Source organism: Callithrix jacchus, chromosome 14 (genome assembly GCF_049354715.1).
Source record: "Callithrix jacchus isolate 240 chromosome 14, calJac240_pri, whole genome shotgun sequence".
Classification (NCBI taxonomy): Eukaryota; Metazoa; Chordata; class Mammalia; order Primates; family Cebidae; genus Callithrix; species Callithrix jacchus.
The window spans coordinates 76960232-76983617 of record NC_133515.1 but is presented as its reverse complement, the minus strand read 5'-3'; the positions used below and the strand labels follow the sequence as shown (position 1 = coordinate 76983617).

At 37.7% G+C, this 23386-nt stretch overlaps 1 protein-coding gene across 20 annotated transcripts in view; it reads left to right on the top strand.

Annotated features, from left to right (window-relative positions):
* The window catches only part of RMDN2 (regulator of microtubule dynamics 2), a 73546-nt gene extending 53916 nt beyond the window's left edge, over positions 1-19630 (top strand). For 10 of the 20 annotated variants that reach the window (XM_035272779.3, XM_035272778.3, XM_035272780.3 and 7 more), the window contains 5 exons: positions 1828-1926; positions 8292-8345; positions 8434-8514; positions 16848-16980; positions 19274-19394. In XM_035272779.3, coding sequence (XP_035128670.2) covers positions 1828-1926; positions 8292-8345; positions 8434-8514; positions 16848-16980; positions 19274-19278 — 372 coding nt within the window. In that variant the 3' untranslated portion in view covers positions 19279-19394. Of the gene's footprint in view, positions 1-1827; positions 1927-8291; positions 8346-8433; positions 8515-16847; positions 16981-19273 lie in introns of those variants that run through there. The other 10 variants (XM_078349477.1, XM_078349478.1, XM_078349479.1 and 7 more) reach the window with 3 other exon arrangements.
* Positions 19631-23386: the final 3756 nt, after the last annotated feature.

Sequence of the window (23386 nt, the reverse complement as noted above, 5' to 3'; positions counted from 1 at the left end):
AGCCATGTTGCTAACCACTGTAGAATAGACATCTTTTCAAGCATATGCAGAATGTGTACAAAAATGGACCATATATGAGGCCATGAACCAAGTCTTAATTAATTTCAAAGAATTGATGTCATGCAGTTTTTCTGACCATAATGCAATTAAACTAAAAATGTAAAAAACAAAATTATAGAAAATGATAATGAAAGCTCCAATTAGATCCATTTTATTCCTACTCATTTGATAAAAATGTTTAAATCTCAGTATGAGGTGTTGCAAGGATATGGAGCAGCAGGAATTATTACTTTGCTGTGGAAACATCAATCAGCATGACTACCTTGGAAACCATTGAGTATTATCTTTTATATTTGACTATTTGCCTGCCATATGATCGTGCTTACCCTACAGAGACTCCCAAATGTGCTCCAGAATGTATGTGCAAGAATGGCTATGGCACCCTTGGTCCTAAGAGCAAAAAAATGAAGAAGACCCAAATGTCTGTTGACAAAAGTGTGGGTAAAAACATTGCTGATGTCTGTTGAAATGATGACATTTTTCAGTTATTTAAATGACTGAACTTCTGTCATATTCATTATCCTGGATGAAGTCTTAGAGCCATACCATTATGTGAAAAAGCAAGTCATACAAGGAACTAAGCAGTATATTATTTTTTACAAAGTTCAAAACAAAGCAAAAATAAGAATACCAATAAGAAAAATTATGTCAAAAAATAAGGAAATAATTTTTAAGTAGAGGATAATGGACTGGGCAAGATGGCTTATGTCTGTAATCCTAGCACTTTGAGAGGCTGTGGAAGGAGGATCTCGTGAGCCCAGGAGTTCAGGACCAGCCTGGACCATACAGGAAGACCCTGTCTATACAAAAGATTTTAAAAATTAATTGAGCATGTGATGCACACCTGTAGTCCCACCCAACTACTCAGGCAGCTGAAGTGGGAGGATTGTTAAGCCCCGGGGGTCGAGGCTACAGTGTGCCATAATCGTGCTGCTGCACTCCAGCCTGAGCAACAAGGTCAGACACTGTCAAAAAAAAAAAAAAAAGAGGATATTGGCTACCTAGGAATCTAGATGATTGGACTGAGAATGAAGATACTTTATGGGGCTGGGCAGAGCATCAACTGGGTCAATACCCTTTTAAGTATTCATTTTGAGCCAGTTCAATCTTTTATAATGAACTTCTAATATTTATATTTGGAGAAAAAAGAAAACTTTTTAGAAGCAAAAAATCAATGGTAATATGAAATTTAGTTTTGGTGTTATTGATTTTTTAAAAAATCTTCTGGATTGTAAATTATGTGTACTGAGCCCCCATTCTACACTCCTGGCTTAAGGATTCTTATTCTATTTACATACCTGAGATGCTACCTCTGGGTCAGGAGGCCTCTTGGCAGCATGGAGTAGGCGAGAGGAGAGCAAAGGCAAAAGTCTTGTAGCTCCTATATGCTGTATGAAGAAATATGCTGTAGTCACCTCAGAATGCAGAATCAGATGAACAAACAGGATCAGCATTATTTCCCACTCCACTCCCTTTTCCTCTGATTCAACACAAATCTTCTTATTAAGAGTATTTCAAGTTGGTTTTGAAACCAGTGCTTCTGAAGCCCATCGTTCCTTAGAATTGTGAAAAAGGAAGGTAACATATTAACAGTAATACCATGAGGGTAATATTACTAATATATATTATTTATGGCTATATATTTACATTTGTATATATTTATATACAGACACACACACACATACACACACATCTAACCAGGGAGAGAAAATTAATCCCTTCAAAAGGTGAACAACTTCCAAGAGTGACATTGTTGTGTATTTGCAGGTCTCCAAACTGAGCTGGATTGAGAAAAAAATGGCTGCTACTCTGTTTGGAAAAGTACCATCTTCAACTGTTGAAGAAGCTTTACACAGTTTCCTTAAGGTACATTTTGTCTATTCATTATTTTAGTGTCAGACTGATTACCATCTGCACCAATCCCTGCTACCATTGTCAAGGAAATCTTTTCTCCATGTGAAGCCTTAGTTTGAATCCTAGTGTTGGCATGTTCTGTTTTAAGCCTCTCATAATAAAAGTTATTTAATATGTTTTAAATCTAAACTTCCTAGAACAGCTAGTTATGCCCTAGGTTCTAGGAATTACAAGCTACTTATAAAAAATAACTCAGCAGCCTAAAGGAAAGTTTAGGTATGACAGCCTTTACTACTAAGTCCAAGAACAGCTCTCCAAGTCACATGAGCATGTGCAGAAGGTGGCTCAGAAGTCATGCCCTGATGGTTAGGCATAATCCCAGTACTCCTGATTAGCCTAACATAGAACCAGTTTAATCTTAAAGAAATAAAAGTGTCAAGAGGAAGAGTTATTTTAAAAGCTACCTCCTAAAGTTGCAGACACTTCTCTGGAAGATTCTTGGGGCATTAGACCAAATCAGTATTCTCAATTCTGTCTGAAAGTATATAGTCCCTATACTAATACAACTCTAAGCAGTAATATGTGTGTATGAACACACATGTAAATGTATAATATAGCCACCTGCATAATCAACTTCCTGTTGGGGTAATAATCCCTTCTCTGGAACCACCTTCAAAATTTTCTAGTTACTAAATGTGTTTTCCTTCCCAACCTACTTATTTCAAGTTTATAAAAATATAGATAAGGCTGTGTCCAGTGGCTCACTTCTGTAATCCCAACACTTCAGAAGGCTGAGATGGAAGGATTGCTTGAGGCCAGGACTTTGAGACCAGCCTGAGCAACATAGCAACTCCCCATCTCTACAAGACATAAAAAATTTGCTGGACATGGTGGCATGCACCTGTAGTCCCACCTACTTAGGAGGCTGAGGCAGCAGGATCACTTGAGCTCAGTAGTTCAAGGCTGCAGTGAGCCATGCTCGGCACCATTGCACTCCAGCCTAACCAAAAGAGCGTGACTTTTTCTCAAAAATAAAATAAAATAAAATAAATGTCTTGTACATGCTAATATTTGGGCTGTATTTCAGGGATCGATTTTGTAGAACTAAGAGGGAATTTATAAATCACGTAGTCTAAGATGGCAAGTAGGTTTCTTCTCACTTTCTATCTCTCACCACCAATGGCCAGTGGCTGCCTCAAGTGAAAACGTGAAGTGTCCTGAAATTAAGCACAAGCCCAGCAGAACAGAGTTTAAAAAATAAAAAGAAAAGGACTGCACATTTCTTGTTTTTTATGTAATGTGATCCCTTTTTTGTATGTTTTTTAAAAGGGAGTCAAGACCTCAGAAACTTAATTTGTTTCATTTCACACAATGGCAGTCAAAGATTTGATTTAAATACGAGTGAAGGCTGAGACTGTATCACTCCCATTTCTTCACCTTTTTCTTACCACTGAAAATTAGGTTCCTCATTTTAAATTGTATACAAATGTAGATTTTGATATATCTGAGATAAAAGATTTATGTAAAAGATGCCACATTCACCAGCAAAAAATGTTATCTGTACTCAAAACTCATTTCCTCATAATATCAAAGTTGTAATTGAGGAGCAGCTTTTCAGAACACTGTAGAAAAGTTCTTGAGATGCTAATGTACCTAAAGTAATACACAGATAAAATCAAAAGTGGTAAGTAGCCCAATAATGTTAAGGTAAAGAATGCAAATTCCAGAACCAGACTACCTGGTTAAATCTCAGCTGTACCACTTACCAGCTGAGTAACATTGGGCAATTCACTTAATCTCTCTCTCAATTTAATCAATAACATGAAGATAATAGTACTTACCTCACAGCAGTATTGTAAGAATTATCTACATCCCTGCAAGTAAATTACTTAGAGTATGCCTGGTGCCCAGTAAGTCCTCAGTAAAAAGTCACAGAATTTTAATTTCATTAAAATTTAAACACCTTGGAAAACCATCTTGGGGAGCCCCACATTAAATCATGACTTAGACTTTAGTCTGAAAACACATTCCATGGTGTTTGTCAAAGGAAAGAGAGGAGGCATCAGGAATGCTTCTCACCATATTTAGCAGAATGACTGAGGGGACTGAGGGGCGAGGAGTGCTGAGGCTAAGGCTGTGGTGGAGCTAAGAAATCTGGGAGGTGGAGGCAAGGAAAGGGAAACAGCAAACACCCTGGCTCCCACACCCAGGAGAGTCTGCAACCCCCTGGGTCCTACAACACAGGAGGCCGTGTCGATGGGACCCAGACTGTAGGACCCCCGACCCAAAACCACCCCTCCAAAGAGGGCCAAGAATGTGCCTCTAGAGCCATCCAGCTGGGTCCCGTAGACATTGAGAGCACTGACTTTAGAGTCAGACGAGTGAAGTTGAGACCTGAGCCTTTCCTGTCTGTGTGACCTGGACACATTTCCTTAGTTCTCACACTGTCAAATTCTTCATCTGTGCAGTGGCCATAATAATACGTACTTTGTACAGTTTTTTTGAAGGTTACATAAAATAATACATTTGATATTCTTGGCCCAGGGTCTAACATGTTAAATGTTCTAACTAAAAATCAATGTTAGCTACTATTATTTTGCTATTATAGCAGGAGAAAATTGGTCCTCCATAGCCTCAAAGCATCTAGGGAGGTAGTTTTAGACACCTGTAGGAGTCATCTTTGAATCCCGTGGGGAAATTCTTGCAAACTATAGCATGCTTTCCACCTCATCCAAAATTCTGGTGTGATTTCCTAAAGCAGTGGTTCTCCACCTTGGCTGTGCACTGCAGTCATCTGGGGCACTTTACAAAATGTTGGCCCAGGCCATGACCCAGCCTTATTGTTATAGAACCTCTGAGTATCTTGAAGTATAGTTTATAAACAATAAATTGCACCCATTTTAAGTGTACAGCTCAGTGAAGTTTGACAAACTTATATATCTATGTAACCACCACCATTTCAAGAGATCATTTTCATTATCCTAGAGAGTTATCTTTGCCCCTTTGCTGTTAATTTCCCCTGCCTCCTGCCCCAGGTAACCACTGATCTTCTTTCTATTACTATAAATTAGTTTTGCCCATTCTAAAATTTAATATAAATGGAATCATACAACATGTACTTTTGCATGTATCTGGCTTCTTTTACTCAGCATAATGTTTTGAGACTCATTCGTTTTATTGAGTGTATCGGCAGTTCTAGTTCATTGCTAAGTAATATTTCATTATATGTATGTACCTTAATTTGTTTCTATGTTAACTTACTGTTAGACATTTGAGTTGTTTCTGGTTTGATGCTATTTTGAATAAAACTCCTGTGAGCATTCAAATGCAAGCTTTGATGTAGACATACTTTATTTCTCTTGGGTAACCACCTAGGGGTGGAATTGTTAGGTCGTATGGTATGTGCTTTTAAACCTTGATCAGTGTTTTTAAAGATCATAAAGCTATTGATTCCAATGGCAGCTGATGGCATAGCTGGAAACCACTGGATCAGAGGATGGGTGTGTGTAGTAAATGACAGGTGTGGCAATGCTGGGATACAGGCTACCCTGATTGCCCTTACTGTTTGCAATCATATGATCCCTGAGTCTGTATTGGTGGTTTCCCCAGCTGCAGAGCTCTCTGCCGTGTCCTGATATGGTATAAGCCTGCTGCTTGAGCTTCTAAGATGTTTTAAAGAAAAGTTAATTTATTCAACAGTGTTTATTAAGCACATAACTAGTACCAAACATGGCATCAAATACTGGTAACACAGAAATGACCAACACAGCTCCTGCCTTCAAGGAACTTGGATAGCCAAGAGAAATTAAACATGTATAATATTCTTTGCTAGGTGTTATGATAAAGAGTGTTCTAAGGGCCTCTCTAGAAACTGCCTCATCATTTGGAACATTACACTGAAACATGAGCATTTAACTAATGCTACACCCCTTCTAATTCATCCAAGGCCTTTTGTGAAAGGTCAGAATCTCTTTTACCTTAGGAATTCAGTGTTGTTAGTTGCCTGTCTGTGTCCTGTTGGGCTTTAGTGTTTTAAGCCATAAGAACAGAAAGAGGTGTTCTGATTTATAATAACTTTAGTTAACTAAACATAGGTTTTAAGATATATATGCAGAATTAAAATGCCAGCATTAAAAAAATAAGCTGTTTACATGCATATATTGGGGCAAGTTATCCCCAATATGGGATTTGGACAGAGCTGAGACAACTACTGGGCATAGAAGAAGGTATAACTGAATAAAGTTCAGTTTTACCCCTCTTATTAGAATGGCTCAAGAAATGCACTTATCAAATGAGAGGTCTTGAAATGGAAGTGATCAGACAAAAAAAAAAAAAGCAGGAGAACCAGAATCCATGGATGGCACTATTGGATGGTCAAGGCTCTGACTTGATTGAAATTGACCACTTCCTTTCATCTGTGGTAGCTTTTTTGTCTTTCCAGCAGGTTCCATTCCACGTCCAGACAATGTAAACCTACCTGGTCTTAAAGATTTTTATCAAGTCTGGCTCCCTACTCCAAGAGATTTTTGTCCTCCTCCTTCTAAAACACTTCTCTTTTGGATTCTGTACAGAATAAAATGTCTTTTACAAGGGATGTGCTCTCATAAGGTGTTGGACCCCTCCTCAGCACTCTAATTTGGATTTATCTTCATTAGTATCTGTCTTTAAAAATATATGCTTTTGACTCAGCAATTCAACTCTGGGACTCTTCCTTATAGTCATAAACACACATGTAAACAAGCATATGGGGAAAAGTATGTTCATTGATTATTAGTAGTAGTAATGAAAATTGAGAATAAATCAAGATGTCCAATGGGGAATGCTTCCTTTCATTATGATTCATGCAGAATATGAAATACAGCTCTTAAAAGTGATGAGGTGTCTCTGTATGCTAACATGAAAATGTGTTTGTAATATGGGAAAAAAGTTTGGGGCCAATATGTAGATTTTCTGTCAATATATACATCTATTCAGTTTTATGTGTTTATGTGTATTTTTCTAGCTTCACTGAGGTATAATTGACAAGAATTTTATATATATGTAAATTATATATATGTAAAACGGTTCCATTTTGTTTTATTTTCAGAAACAAAACATCTGTTTTTTTAATTTGCCCATGCTTGGCTCAGAATCTGGTAGGACACATGTCAAACTGTTGATAGTGGTTACCCCTGGGGCATGAGATTGAAGTTGAGGATAAAATTAGGAAGGAGCTAATTTCACTTTTTAATTTTGGAACTGTCTAGATTGTTTATATCTTGTGAAAAAAGCGTATTTTTGTAAATTTTTAAAAGTATCTTTTTATCTTATGTTCTACAACCCCTACGGTGGGGACTGCAGGTTGTAAGCTTGCTTGCCTGGCCCTTCAAAACAACAAAAGCTGACTCTGAAGCTAGACTGACTTAGGTTCTAAGAAGAGCTGTCTAGTAACAATACCATACCTGAAAGAATTCTTATTTCCCAGAGATAAAGGAACTGGTACATAAAAGATTAGTAGATAGGAGAAAAGTACCTTTATAATACTGATGTCTACTACCTGGACTGGTTATTTCAAGGATCTGTCTTTCCTTTAACAGTCCATGATGTGATATACTTCAGATAATATTTAACTCCTGTGGAATATGTTGAAATCATAAGAAATCAAATATTAATCTAGTGGAAGATGCTTACCATGGGGTACCAGTCATGCACTACTCTCATTTTCTAAATAGATAGTGAGGCCAGGAGTAGTGGCTCACACCAGTAATCCCAGCACTTTGGGAGGTTGAAGGGGAAGATCACTTGAGGTCAGGAGTTTGAGACCAGCCTGGCCAACATAGTGAAACCTTGTCTCTACTAAAAAATACAAAAATTAGCCAGGCATGGTGGCAGGCGCCTATAATCCCAGCTACTCAGGAGGCTAAGGCACAAGAATTGCCTGAACCTAGGAGGCGGAGGTTGCAGTGAGCCAAGATCATGCCACTGGACTCTAGCCTGTGTGACAGAGCAAGACCCTGTCAATGGAAGGATGGATGGATAGATGGGACTTGTCCTAGGCATATCACTAGTTATTTTGTTCTTAAAAGTAAAAGGATAGAGAAAGAAGACTGAGGAAAATGATTATGTAAAGAAATCTGAAAACCACAAAGTATCTCATTGCTTTACAAGCTTTATGATCATGGTAATCAATTTTATTTTAATGGCTAAATGCAAAAGCTATGTTTCCTCCCAAAAGATACTTAAACTGATCAAGTGATTCACATGTGAAATAACCAACCTAAATTCTTAGGGCAGTTTGGTTCAAAATAGTTGATTTGTTAAAATATATTTTCTCTACTTGTGATTATTGTTATTTTAATATTGCCCTGTTATTCTCTTGTATTTTTCTCTTAAATCAGGCTGAAGAACTATGCCCTGGTTATTCTATTCCCAACTACATGTACTTAGCAAAGGTAATGAAGACCACTGTTTTGCTTTAAGATCACTTTGAACCCATAAAAAACATGATTACATTTAATATTGGTTATTTCTCATTTCCAGTGTTATACTGATCTTGAGGAAAACCAGAATGCTTTGAAGTTCTGTAATTTGGCATTGTTGCTTCCTACTGTTACCAAAGAGGTAAGTCCAGAAAGTAACGGTGAGTGCTGTTGTCTCCTTGGTACTATTCAAGCTCAAAATATGAACAACTTGCTAGATACATTTGTAGTTTTCTTTCTTTATTCAATTTTGTGTATTTATTTTTATTTTTCTAGCTTTATTGAGGTATAATTGACAAATAAAAACTATATATGTAAGGTATACAGCATGATGTTTTAGTACACATATACATTATGAAATGACTACCACAATCAATCTAGTTAACACATCACCTCGGTTACTCTTTTTGTGGTTGAAAACATTTGAGATCTACTGTCTTAGCAAATTTTAAATATACAATACAGTATTATTATCTATAGTCATGTTGCTGTCCTTTAAATCTCCAGAGCCTATTCATCCTGCATAACTGAAACTTTGTACTCTGGACCAGTATCTACCCAATTCTCCCACTCTCCCAGCCCCTGGCAGCTACCCTTCTACTCTCTCCTTCTGTATGGAGTTTTCTTTTTTACTAAAATCTTTGACTTGGATTTTACATGTACTATGAAGTTTTAGAATTTGCTGTATCTCTGTAAGATAACCTGTCACCAGGAGACCCCTAGTAATTAAAACATCCTGATGCTTGTTGGATGCAAGACAGCAGGGACTGGAGCAAGCATAATTCCTCCACTGGGAAGGAGGGGGCGCAGCATAATTCTGGGGACCTGGGGATTAACTAGGCAGCAAACAACCTAGATAGGTGGCCCAGCCTAGAGCAACATGAGCGTCCATGGTTGCTATCCTCAGTCCCCAGCTCACGGCACATGTGGGTATCCAAGGCCATGACTAAGATGAAAAAATGTAATAACATGTTCTTGGTTTTTGGACACTAGCCATTAATGAAAAAGAAACTATTGCCCTGTCTCTTGCCTTTTTATTTAATAATTCAGGATTCTGGGTATGATGTAAGTTTCAAGCATTCCACAGGGTTAACAACTCAGTCTGATACTGTGAGCCATTGACTGGTGGTGTGGGCACAACGAAAACAAAAACAGGTACATCTTTTCCTGCTCTTCTCACACCACCAAACATTATCATCCTCTAAATCATAGCAAAAAAGAAATGCCTCAGAAAAAACAAAAACCCTCTTCTTTCTCTGTTTTTGGAGCAGTACAGGTTCCAATATTTATTGTGATCTGAACTATAAACAAATAAAACACTCCTCTTGCCTTCTAGGAGGCAAGAGCCTAGAAGGGAACATATGATGTGTGTCCAAATAACTATAGCTCAAAGCAGAAAGTACTAAGAGAATTACAAATCATCAGTTTTTGGAAATTTTGAAAAGGGAGAAATTATTTTCACCTAGAAGAGGCTAGGTGGCATCAGATGTAGACTTTGAAAGATCTATATAATGTGGAGGTATGGGCAAGTACATTGCAGGTTATGAACAGAGGCACAAAAGTGAAAAAGCAAAGCTCTGTTTGCCTATAGTGAAAGGAGTGTGCCCACTTTCCCCTGGACCACGAATTGTGCCACCCTCCCACCCTTTTTCCTCACAGCTTCCTTGCCTCCTGCCAGGCCATTCTTGACTCCAGTGGCAGCCCAAGCAGCAGATTAAACATAAATGTCAACACATCACTTCTCTGCTCAAAACCCTTTGCTGTTAGGATGAGGTTCAGAATTTTTAGCATGTCCTTCAAGGCTCTGATCCAGCTCCTACCACTCTCTCAAGCTTCATCTGTTCCCCGCTTTCCCCTCCTCTGCACCATCCAGCCTGCCCTTCACTGTTAGAACATACTGTTCCTACTTTCTGAAACACTCCTACCCACCCTCCACTCCTTCCACTGGCTTTATTCCTCCTTATCCTCCAGGTCTCACCATGAATGCCGTTTCTTCAGGAAAGACTTTCTTGACACCCATTGGCAAGAAAGCCTCCTATGCTTTTCCTTGCTATCATTTCACAGTTGTGATTATGTCATTATTAATGTAGTTGTTTCATGAAAGTAACAGCCAGGTTTGTTTCATTCACCACTGTACCCCTAATCCTGAGTTTACTGCCTGGCATATAATAAGCGCTTGGTAAGTGTTGGTAGAAAGAACCAAGACATTAATATCATATACAATGATAGTTATGCTTCTCAACCCATGTAACAGGCTGGAAATATAGTTCAGGACTTTAATCAAAAGGCCATTTCAAAGACAAGTATACCACTTGCTAAATATAATGTGCTCTTAAAAAATAATAGTGTCAATACTAATAAGAGGACTAGTAATGAATGTAACTAAAAAGGCTAGACATTGGAAGTAGCTCTGTAATAAGCAAAATCATATGAGCAAATATTTCCCACATTGCATTTTGTTTTCCTCAGTGATGTCTCCACTTGTATTCTTAGCAATGTTTTCCTAAGTAGTAAAGCTGTGTAAGGAATATTTCCATTTCCTTTTCAATGAGAAAATAGGATGAATTAAGTTATATGTAGTGCCTATCCATCTCTATAAACTTTTTTCAGATTGAAATATACCCCATTAGTGATTTTGCTAACCAAGTTTATTCATTTCCAAAATGTCTAGCAATGCCACTAGTTACAATGAATACAACCTAGCCATCAATTTTCCCTCTCATTTGAAATTTCATAACATGTTTGTTTCCTGTAGCATTTATAGCTTCTTCTTTGCATTATAGTCATTTGTGGACATGTCTTCTGTCCCCTATTAGGGAACTCTAAGCTCATCACACTGCTGCTTCATATTGGGAGTGTTAGCCATTTGGTCTCTAGAGCCCAGATTCATAGGTGTAGGCAGCCTTACATCCCAGAATTTGAAACTGCAGTATTTTTATTATTCATGTGGACTTTTCTTGACCCTGGGAGAGTAATCGCAGATCCTGGGAGACATTTCTTTTTTAAAAAAGGGATGTCGATGTCTAAGACAGAGTGAGAATGATCGCTGAATGAAATAATGACTTCACTGGCAAGCTGAAAGTTGCTTGCCTGGAGGCAGTATTAAAGTTCATTGACGTGGAGTCTGCTGAGAAAGATCAAATATAAAAAGCATTATGTAATATTTTGTTTTATGATAAGAAATGTCTTAAACTGGTAAAGAAAAACCCATATTTTGACATTGTTGAAATATTTTGAAATGGCATTAAGTACCTTTCTGAGACAAACAGACTTTCAGAATGGTAAACGCAGTGTTACCAGAAACAAACCACAAGAAGTGTAGTCTGGGAGTGCTAAAAGTTAAGAGCACATTATATTTAGCAAGTCGTATAGTTGTCTTCGAAATGGCCTTTATTTTTATTTTTTTATTTTGAGACCGAGTTTCGCTCTTTACCCAGGCTGGAGTGCAATGGCGCGATCTCGGCTCACTGCAACCTCCGCTTCCTGGGTCCAGCCTCCTGAGTAGCTGGGATTGCAAGCACGTAATACCATGCCCAGCTAATTTTTTGTATGTTTAGTAGAGATGGGGTTTCACCATGTTGACCAGGATGGTCTCGATCTCTTGACCTCGTGATCCACCCGCCTCGGCCTCCCAAAGTGCTGGGTTTACAGGCTTGAGCCCAAAATGGCCTTTAGATTAAAGTCCTGAGCTATATTTCCAGCCTGTTACATGGGTTAAGAAGCAAAACTCTCATTGGTAACTACTCTTAGTAACAAAATCCTAATTCTCCTTTAAATTTTCTTTCTTAAGATATCATGTTTGATTATCTTAATTAAGACATTGGTTTCTGGATAGCTTTATGAAACAGAATTTGTATACATTTACTCTGCCTTCCTCTTATAGGAATGCTACTGCTCAGAGTAATAAATGGATTGCTTGCCAAAATCCAGTAATGGTGTCTCATTTGCTAGAAATTCTTGTTTGCCCGTTTCTTTCTGGTTAAAACTTATTTCTTATAAATTAACTCATCTGTGCTATCCATGCCTGGAGAATTATTCCTAGTACTTTTTAAAAAAATTAGGCGATTATAGTATAGACAGACTTTTCCTACTGTCTGAACAGACATTTTCGTGAGTTGCAGGAAGTCTGTTTACAACCCCCTACTTCTATTCTTTTGACTCTTACCTTCTTGTCATTTGCATTTAAAATGTATTATTTCTTAAGATTTTGCAATATTTGTAATGGCCTTGGTGTATTGTTTAAATGGATCTTAAAAACACTCTAAAGAAGTTTCTTAGACCCCTTTTATTTATTTGTTTTCTTAAAATAAATAATGATACAGCATTAGTTTGGGAATAGCTGTTCCTAACCAGTACCTTGTCTTATGAAGTTGGTGTTTGATAATCATTACCCAAATGCTAGGAGAATAATGACAGTTTAAAATAAATAAGTCTCTCTCTTATTTATCCAAAGTCTTTAGCAGAGAGCATTGATGTATTTTTCTAAACTGTATTTCTCCAACATTATCAGATGAAATAAATCTGTATTTTTAATGTGTGTGTTTGAGTGAGTGAAAGAGAGATTATCTTTATTCACTTACATTACAAATATGGAGGTGTACTCTGCTAGAGGCTTGGGATACAAAGGGAACAGACACCTCTGCCATCACAAATTCTGTGGTCTAGTGGGAAAGGCAGGCACTGAAAAAGTCATAGCAATAAAATGTAATGAGTGTTTTGGAAATGTAAGCACAGAGATTTATAAGAAAATAAAACTGGTACTGCAACCTGGGCTACGGGCTAGGAAAGGTGATCCTGAGGTTTTGCTATATAATCTAAGGAAATGAGAATTTAAGCACAGTTGTTTAAATATTTAAGACCTGCTTGGGCAGTAGAGGGCTCATGAAAAATACGGGTTCCTGGCCTTTTCTAGAGAGAAGGAGAAGCTCCGAGCTCTAGAACGTGGTGCCCCCAACCTCAGTGTCATCATGGTCTCACTCAAGCTTCCATCTATCTGGGTTCTGCTTTTCTGGCTTAGTGCTCCTATGGTCCGTGGGTGAGATTACAGAAAAAGACGGGGTGACTGAGTTCTTGACAGTACATCCTTAGGAAATGTTAACCCTTGAGGATATGGCTTTGGATTTTACTCAGAAAGAGTAGGCCCTGCTAGACCCATCTCAGAGGAAGCTGCACAGAGATGTGATTCTGGAAAAAAATCTTCAAAACCAGCATCCAGGCAGGAAAGTCTTTCTCTTTCTTTCTTTTTTTACTTTCTCCAGTTTACATTTAGTTTCCCATAAATATTTCACAAATGATCCTGAGTGATAACAATGGTCAGGACAGGTCAGAAGGGGAAAAATGTAGGTAGCTACATTTTGTTCTTAAAAACAAGCATTTAATCTTAGAACTATTTTAGATATACAGAAAAATGTGGCCAGGTGTGATGACTCATGCCTGTAATCCCAGCACTTTGGGAAGCCAACTAGGGCAGATCACTTGAGCCTAGGAGTTTGAGACCAGCCTGAACAACACAGCAAGATCCCTATCTCTAAAAATAATTTTACTTTTTTTTATTAGTATACTTTAAGTTCTGGGATACATGTGTAGAACATGCAGGTTTGTTACATAGTCTATGTGCTATGATGGCTTCCTGCACCTATCAACTCATCTACGTTAGGTATTTCTCCTAAAGCTATCCTTCCCCTAGCCCCACCCTGTGACAGGCCCCAGTGTATGATGTTTCCCTCCCTGTTTCCATGTGTTCTCATTGTTCAACTCTCACTTGTGAGTGAGAACATGCAGTGTTTGGTTTTCTGTTTTTGTGTCAGTTTGCTGAGAATGATGTTTTCCAGCTTCATCCATGTCCTTGCAAAGGACATGAACTCATCCTTTTTGTGGCTGCATAGTATTCCATGGTATATATGTGCCACATTTTCTTTATCCAGTCTATCATTGATGGGCATTTGGGTGGGTACCAAGTCTTTGCTGTTGTGAGCAGTGCTACAATAAACATATGTGTGCATGAGTCTTTATAGTAGAATGATTTATAATCCTTTGGGTATATACCCAGTAATGGGAATGCTGGGTCAAATGGCATTTCTGGTTCTAGATCCTTGAGGAATCGCCTCACTGTCTTCCATAATAGTTGAACTAATTCTCTGGCATCTGTTGTTTCCTTACATTTTAATGATCCCCATTCTAAGTGGCATGAAATGGTATCTCATTGTGGTTTTGATTTGCCTTTCTCTAATAACCAGTGATGATGAGCTTTTTTTCATATGTTTGTTGGCTGCATAAACGCCTTCTTTTGAGAAGTGTCTGTTCATATCCTTTACCACTGTTTGATGGAATTGTCTGTTAGGAAAGTCTTAAAAACAAAGAACTTCCATGGAGAATATCTACAGGAAGGAGCCATGTAACAGCATGTCAATACTGAGATTCATGGGGGTGAACCCTGTTCCTCCACAGTAGGATTGGCCTGGGGAGGGCAAATTAGGAATGCAGCACAATCACATGGCTTTAATTTGAAGTTAGAGAAAGTGTGCTATCTCAGCTCAAAGGTGTGGATAATTCAAATTTGGAAGAAAAGGAATAACCTGAGCTCAAAATCATAACCTGAGTTCTTATACGAGGGCAATTGCATAAATATAGCCAATATATTAAGTGCTTGAAACATAATGAAAACCTTAAAACTAGTCAGATTGCAGCTGACCTACTACAAAGGAGAAAATTTCTATACGCAAAGGAGAGTAACACACCAGATGAATGTAACCAAAGTGGAAGATGTTAATTAGAGACTATATTGAATGCTTGGCATCAGATTCATATGTGGGAAAATAAATGAATAAATAAAGGTATGTGAGCAAGGCTTCAACAGCCTGTTATAGTCTCAGTAGCAGAGATGTCACAGTGGAGAGGAGCCCTTGGAATATAATGAGTATGAGGAAGTTGTCACTCACAGGCCAACATTGACTCAACATGTGTTAGCTTGCACTGGAGGGAAGCTCTATAAATATAATGAATGTAGGAAACAATTCACTAGAGAGCTAATTCTTACTCATACCAGAGAACTCAAGAGAGAAACTCTTTGCCTGTAATCTATGTGGAAATGCCTTCAGGGACCATTTATCCTTTAAACAACACAGTGAATTAACACAGGAGAGAAACCACATGAATACGATCTATGTGGGAAAGCCTTCCCTTAATGGTCTCACCTTAGTCATAATGAGACAATGCACAATAGAGAGAAACCATATGAATGTACAGCATTTGGAAGAGCCTTCAGCCTCAGCCCTAATCTTTATAGGTGGTCTCTCAAGTTTCCATCTGTCTGGGTTCTGCTTTTAGATACCAGAGAGCTCCCACGGGGCTAAACACTACACCCTTTAGGCAAAGCTCAAGCCTTGATATGCAGAAAAAAAACTTAGAGTAAAACCAGAAAGAAAGTGGCAAGTTTTTTCAAGGAGGAAGAAACCATTGGAAAAATAATAATTCATGCTAGAGAAGCAATTCAACGAAATAAACATAATAAACCCTTTACTCATAGAGCAGCACTCTAGGACATTTGAGGATTCATGCTGTATAAAACACTCTAAGAGAAAAGCAACCTGTTAAAATGAAAAAAAAAAAGAAAATTATTAAGAATAATAATAAAGAAAGAAAATACTGTCAGTGTCCTGAATTAGGGAAAGTCTTCAGCGATTGCCCATACCTTCATGAACCTTAAAAGTTCTTATGTTGGGGAGGTTCCCCAGGCCTCAAGTCAATATAGAAAATGCTTTTACCTGGATTTTATGCAACTTATACTGGGAAAAAACTCTACCAAGAACCCTTTAGCACACAATTCAACAAATAATTGAGACTTTTGCCCAGTGATGTATTACTTTAAAAAAAAATGTAGCATAAAGGTATAGAATTGTGATTCTTTCTTAGAGGTGTAGAATATAGAATTTGGTAGTACTTAATGAGCAATGAAATAACCCCTCTTTAATAGATTAGTCCTAGAGAATATCTATGAAGTAAAAGTCGGAATGGAATATTAAAAATGAAGTAAAAATGGAATATAACCTATTGATATTTATCTTTTAACAAATGAAACATGCCAAGTAATTGGGTCATTTTTTCCTTTAATATTTTGTCATTATTATCAGTTGATCAGCTTCCATTTTTTATGCAGCTCTAAACATATTTACAAAGACTTTGGCCAGAAAATTATTTTTAATGTAACTGGAAAATGTAGAACACAAAATCTTGTGTGATAACTATTAGGTGAGTGTTGAAATATGTATCTCTCTGGCTAGAATGGAAATACAGGTAAATATCCATTATAGTATTAAATATCCCAGATGATACTGGAACACATAGTATGGGGCCATACTTTATGAAACACTAGAAAACAGACATAGAAAGTACTGAATCAAGTATATGATGTGACTGAAATGTTGAATACTGGAGGGGGAGAAGAGATGAGAGCCTTATATGCCTTTTTCTTTAAAGCAGAGGAAAACCACTGAAGGGTCTTCAGCAACAGATAATACAATGAGATTTTTAGAAAAGAGCACAATAGCCACCATATGGAGACTGGCTTGGAGTGGAGGGGAGCAAAACTGGAAGCAGGAATATCATTTAGGTAACAACTGCAATGACACAGACATGATATGGTGGCATGGACTAAGATGATGGTAGTGAGGAATTAAGAGGAGAGAACAGATTCCACAGAATTGTAGGTAGTATTCTCTATAAGACTTGGAGATTGGTTATTGAGGGAGAAGGAGGACTCAAGGATGACATCTTGGTTTCTGGCTTGGGAAACTGACCAGGATAGATGGAGATGCGCTTTATTAACACAGGAAATACAGGAAAACCAGGTTGGTGGGGAAGGTGACTTCAGTTTTGGAACGTTGAGTTTGTGTTTGTGAGATTTTTAAGTCCAGTGAGTAATTGGATATTTGGCATATAAACAATGTCTGAAGGTGCCCTATGGAAGAAGTCATCCAAAGAGACTATGTAGTACATGGAAAGCAGAAGTCAAAAAATCTACCCCTGAGAAACACCAACATAATGGAATGGGGGAGGAGGAGAAACCTGCAAGTGAGACTGAAAGAAGTGGTCAGAGAAGGTGAGACCTCGGAAGCCAAGGGATGCTGGAAATGGTAAACTACGTTAGATGCTCTGGAGAAGTCAAGCAAGCAAGGACTGGAGTGAGTGTTGAACTTGATGTGGATATCATCAGTGATCTTAAACTAGGCTGTTTTAGTAGAACAGCAGAGAGTGGAAACCAGAGTTCCAAGCAGTCAGGAGGCGAGAAAATATAGTCATTATGTGTAGACACTCTTCCAGAGAATTTCATGGGGTAAGGAGGAGAGTCGTAAGGTTAAAGGGATGCTTGAGTTGAGGGTTTGTTGTAGATGGGAAGTACAGAAGCACATTTAAATGATTATGAGAAAAAGCCAGCAAAGAAGGAAGGGTTCAAGAAAGATTGGAGAAAAAGGAGATAATTGATAGAATAAGGGCCTGGGGAAGCCAGAGAGAATGGGATCTGGAGCACATGAGGGCCCTCTTCTGTTACAGTTTGTGAATATTCACTTCTTTAACCAACTAATTGAAATAATGCTCTCATCTATGTAATTCTGCTGTAAGAAATTAATTCCTAGATATAGATACTTGCCACCATGTTTCAGTGTCTAATCATTCATTTAGCAGACATTTACTTAGGACCATCTATTTACTAATAGATGGCATCTGCCAAGCACTGAGATAGCCCAGCAGTTTGATAAACATGAACTCAATACCTGGAATTACTGATTTTTAAATCAGTTCTTCTAAATACCACATTAGTATCTCAGATACCAGTAATTTTATTTTCTCACAACCTTCAGTAAATATTGTTTAATAGACGATAGACTTTAGTTGATCACTACAATAGAATCAGTGCTTAGAAAACCTACAATTTCAAAAATAATTTAGCTAACAAATACTTCCAAATATCTACCCTTGTCCTGTTGTCTTCATCTGATTATTTCAAATATGTTACATCTCTTAAAGCCTTGGATAGGCGCTCAGAAAATGTTTGTCAAATGCAAAAATGCATAAAAGTACTCCGTCATCTGAATTTATTGCCACTCTTTCAAATCCACATTCGTTGTAAAGAATTAACAATAGATATAGTGTCCTATAAAACATATTACATGATTTTTAGTCTTAACTATAGGCTTCCTAATAAAGTCAATAATGAAATATATGTTGACCAGCTCTAACAGAATCTCAGATTTCTTCACATCTTGCTGCTAGGTCTAGTACTTCTTCACATCTCACAGCTGAAGAAAAAAATCCATAATAGATTGACACAAGGGCAGATCCATTGTCAGCTTACATGGAAGTCTCTTCGTCCTGAATCCCATTACTCCAGATCTGGTGAAGGAAGAGCCCAGAAATAGCTATCCACATTGCCCACATTATCATAGATCTGGATCTGGTCTTTAAAAATCCAGTTCTTTCTTTTTTCATTTTTTTGAGACAGGATCTCACTCACCCATGCTGGAGTGCAGTGGTGTGATCATGGCTCACTACAGCCTCAGCCTTCCAGGCTCAAGCGATCCTCCCACTTCAGCCTCCCAAGTAGCTGGGACTACCAGATGCATGCCACCATGCCCAGATAATTTTTTTCTTTCCTTTTCTTTTTTTTTTTTTTTTTTTTTTTGATAGATACAGAATCTCACTATGTTGCCCAGGCTGGTTTTGAACTGTTGGGCTTGAGCAATTCCCCTGCCTTGGCCTCCCAAAATGCTGGGATTGCAGGTGTGAGTCACTGCACCCAGCTGGTCTCTTTGTAATGGTCTTTCAAAACAAAAGTCTATTTCAGCACACTAGAGTATCAAGATGAATGCATGAAGTTTCATTATGTATTTGTATTTTCTTTATAGGATAAAGAGGCACAGAAAGAGATGCAAAAAGTAATGACTTCCTTGAAGAGGTAAATAAACGAATTTACTCTTCAACAAATCAGATGTGGCCTACCAAAACTTAAACTAATCAAAGTCGTGCTTTTATTATCCTTTTCTTCATTTTTGATGTAAGGGTATTGTGCTCAGATTTGAAGGTAAAAGCATGTTTCCACAGAATGCATTCCACTAGTAGCACAACGAAATTATGTTATTGGAGAATCTATATACTATCATGTCAATACATAATCTACAAACATGTATGCTTTATATTTTTCTTATCAATAAACTGCAGCCTTCAGAACATTTGTTTAAATAAAATATTTAAATCCAATAAAATGAACTTTCATAAGTATTGTTTCTATTGAGACTTAATAAAACAAAGTAATTTCATTAATGTGGATGAAAAATGGAAAACTGAGCAAAGGACACGAACAAGTTGTTGGCAGAAGAGAAAAAAGAAATGTAACTGGTAATCAAAAGATGTAAATAAAATACTGTTCTACCATCAAACTAGCAAGGACTTTTTTCTTTATTCCAGAAGCATTTAATGCTGGCAATATTGACATGACATGGAGCATTCTCATACACGGTTAACAGGAGAATATTTTGTTGGATAACAGGAGAATATTTTAAATATAAAAATTATTTTTAAAAAAATTTTAAAGAGTATTTTGGCACAAGCCTTTGGTAAAATTTATTGAGAGTCTTCGTCATGGAAATAATCGTAAAGAGAAAACTGCAATGAGTGATGCACAAATATTCATAACAACATAACACTGTGTCCAACAAAAAGAAAGCAGTTAACTACGTTGAAATATAACTACAATCAAATAACATTTTGCCATTAAAAATAATTACACATATAGGCAAATTCACAGAACATCTTAAGTGCAAGTACAAGTTAAAAATACTACATACATAGGATCTCAACAGTATAAAAATAAGCACATTCTAGTAGGGAATACACTAAAATAGTAGTAGTTTATATTTCTGTGGAGCTGTATTTTATTTCCTACATTTTTCCAATTTTTAGTAATAAAATTATTTTTTAGGTTGTACTTAGCAGTGAGTTATAAAGATTCCCTGCTACCTCTTAATCAGCCTCATCTTGGAAATCAGAGTAAAAACTTGGATTTTCTGTTTATTGTCCCAAATACATGGGTGTGTGCACACACACACTCAAAATTTTAAGCCCTGATGTAGACATTCTAGTTAGGTATATTAAGCTACCCCCTAAACCCATCTTCTATAACGGTCAATCAAGATACTGAATCAGTCCAGCTAGTTCTCACCCACTTTCCTCTGACAACTGGTTTAATGTTAAAACTCATGGCTAGATGGGGCAAGAGTCTTGCAGGCTGTCTCATGGATATGCAGAGAGGCTATGGATACCTCTGACCATCTCTAAACAGCTAAAGGAATATGTAAGTATGGAAAGGTGAATCCAGCTAGCAGCAAATGACATAGAATCAACCATGTTGTAGGTTTTGTGGGAGCAACTCATTCCAGCAGAGTGCTGTAAACACGTCCTCTAGGAATTATGAGGACTATCAAGAAATATTCCTGGTGCCACAGTGGGATTTGGGACTCATAATTGGAACCTGACATAAGACCTAATCAGTGTTCCTTTATTATATTTTGACAAAATTCTTCATTGTTTCTCATATGTCTTCAATTGACAAGTTGATGCCCATTGACTGGGTAATCAGTGTAGCAGTTTCTGGATATGAGCTTGACCCAGTGGAAATGTAGTACTACTAATTCAATCTTTAGAGAATTAGAAGTTTCTAACATTTTGGCAATTTCTCCAAATGAGTATTAAAAGAAGGAATTCCCCTCATCATCATGGAAATAACCCTTCAAAGGAGCATTAACTCCCTGCTGCATGCCCGCTTTCAGAGTCATAATGTCATATCTGTAGTCCTCATAAAGCCATATAATCAGAGAAGTTACGTTTGGAAGGTTGAGGCAAGAGGATCACTTGAGCTTAGGAGTTCAAGACCAGCCTGGGCAACATGGTGAAATCCCATCTCTATAAAAATTAGCTGAGCATGGTGGTGCACACTTGCAGATCCAGCTGCTCGGGAGGCTGAGGTGGGAGGATCACTTGAACCCAGGAGATCAAGGCTGTGGTGAGTTATAATTGTGCCACTGTACTCCAGCCTGGTGACAGAGTGATATTCTTTCAAAAAAGATTTTTTAATTTAAAAATAATTTTTAAAAATTAAAAACATTGCAAATAATTGCTAAATAGCTCAAAAACCATGAACAGGACTAGAATCTGATAACCTAGAAGGATGTGCTTTAGAACAGTGGTCCCCAACCTTTTTGGCACCAGGGACCAATTTCATGGAAGACAATTTTTCCATGGACCAGGGGGTGGGGGATGGTTTGGGGATGATTCAAGTGGATTACATTTAGTGTGTACTTTATTTCTATTATGATTAAAGTGTAATATATAATGAAATAATTATACAACCCACCGTAATGTAGAATGAGTGGGAGCCCTGAACTTGTTTTCCTGCAACTAGAAGGTCCCATCTGGGGGTGAAGGGAGACAGTGACAGACCCATCAGGCAATAGATTCTCATAAGGAGTTTGCAACACACATCCCTTTCATGCACAGTTAACAGTAGGGTTTGCCCTACTAATGCCACCGCTGATCTGACAGGAGGAGGAATTCAGGTGCTAATATGAGCATTGGGGAGCAGCTATAAATATAGACAAAGCTTTGCTCACTTGCCCACCGCTCATCTCCTGCTGTGAGGCCCAGTTCCTAACAGGCCACCAGCCAGTTGCTAGTACCAGGACCAGTCTGTGGCTCATGGGTTGGGGATCCCTGCTATAGAGGATACATAGGATATTTTGTTCATTTAATCCTCAGTCCAATCCAATGAGGGAGGCATTCTTGTTTCCATATAGGTAATGACATAACTGAGGCTTGGAATAGATAAATAACTTGCCACAGGCCTTTCTTAACAAGTAGAAAGAGTTGGTACTTAAACAGGGCTTAATTTGACTCTTACTCACAGCAGATATATGAAAGGTGCTGTGTAGATAAAAACAAGGAAACAAAAAAAAAGTTATGTGTAATGAGGCCAAGTAAAAACAGTTTCTATATTAAACCCCTACTGAGTGATTTTCTTGAATGACAGGATTGCATGTAGAATATTACACTTACTCCAGGGAATTTCACACAAAGTGAGCCATGAGGACTCTGGTTTTCAATGGTTACTTCACTCACCACTCATGCTGCTTGACCTCAGAGAAGAGAGAACAGCTGCAGAGTGCTCCTGAAATGAGGATTGTTCCTGCTGGATCGCAAAGTCCAAGCTGATGGTACACTCTCTACTCACTGATGAGTAAGCAAGCTGCTAACTTCTCAAGAGGCTTCATGTACAACTTTGGAAAGGCGGAGTTCTGACCCAAACTTTAAATATGTTTGATTTCAGAAGATAAGAATCAAACTGTATGTTGCAATTTCTCATAAAACATTAAAGAGGTAATTTAGTGGTCCGCTAAAATTTTAGTGATGTCCATGTAATTGTGATGTTATCTTTCTTACTAAGTAAAAAAATGGTCTTTATTTTAATATGAAAATCCATGCCACTTCTCAGTTGTGCCTAAAAGTTATCAAACAGCTTTTCATTTGTTAATATTTTTTATACTTTTGGATTTCAAAAAGCAGTGGTACAAGCTGAATGGGACCAGCTTTTACACTAAACTTCTCATTTACCAATAAACAGTTTAAGCATTGATGTGTAGGTAACAGGGTCAGGGTCAGAGAACTGTAATGACCAAGTCAGGACTGGGTTCCAGCCCTTGGAACCTCACTTCTGCTTTCTTTCTTTGAGCCCAGGGCTATTTATGTTAAATTGATTGGAGTCCAATGTGTCTGATATAGAATGGTGGCTCTAAGAATGATAACACTTACCTGGCGATTACCTATTCCAAGTGTTTTTCCTATATTGATACATTTAATCCTCACGGCAACCTAGAAGGAAGGAGCATTTGATATTACCCCATTTAAAATAGGGGAGATAAAGTGCAGGATATTCCCATGCCTAACACTGTGAGCAAGGGATTTGAACT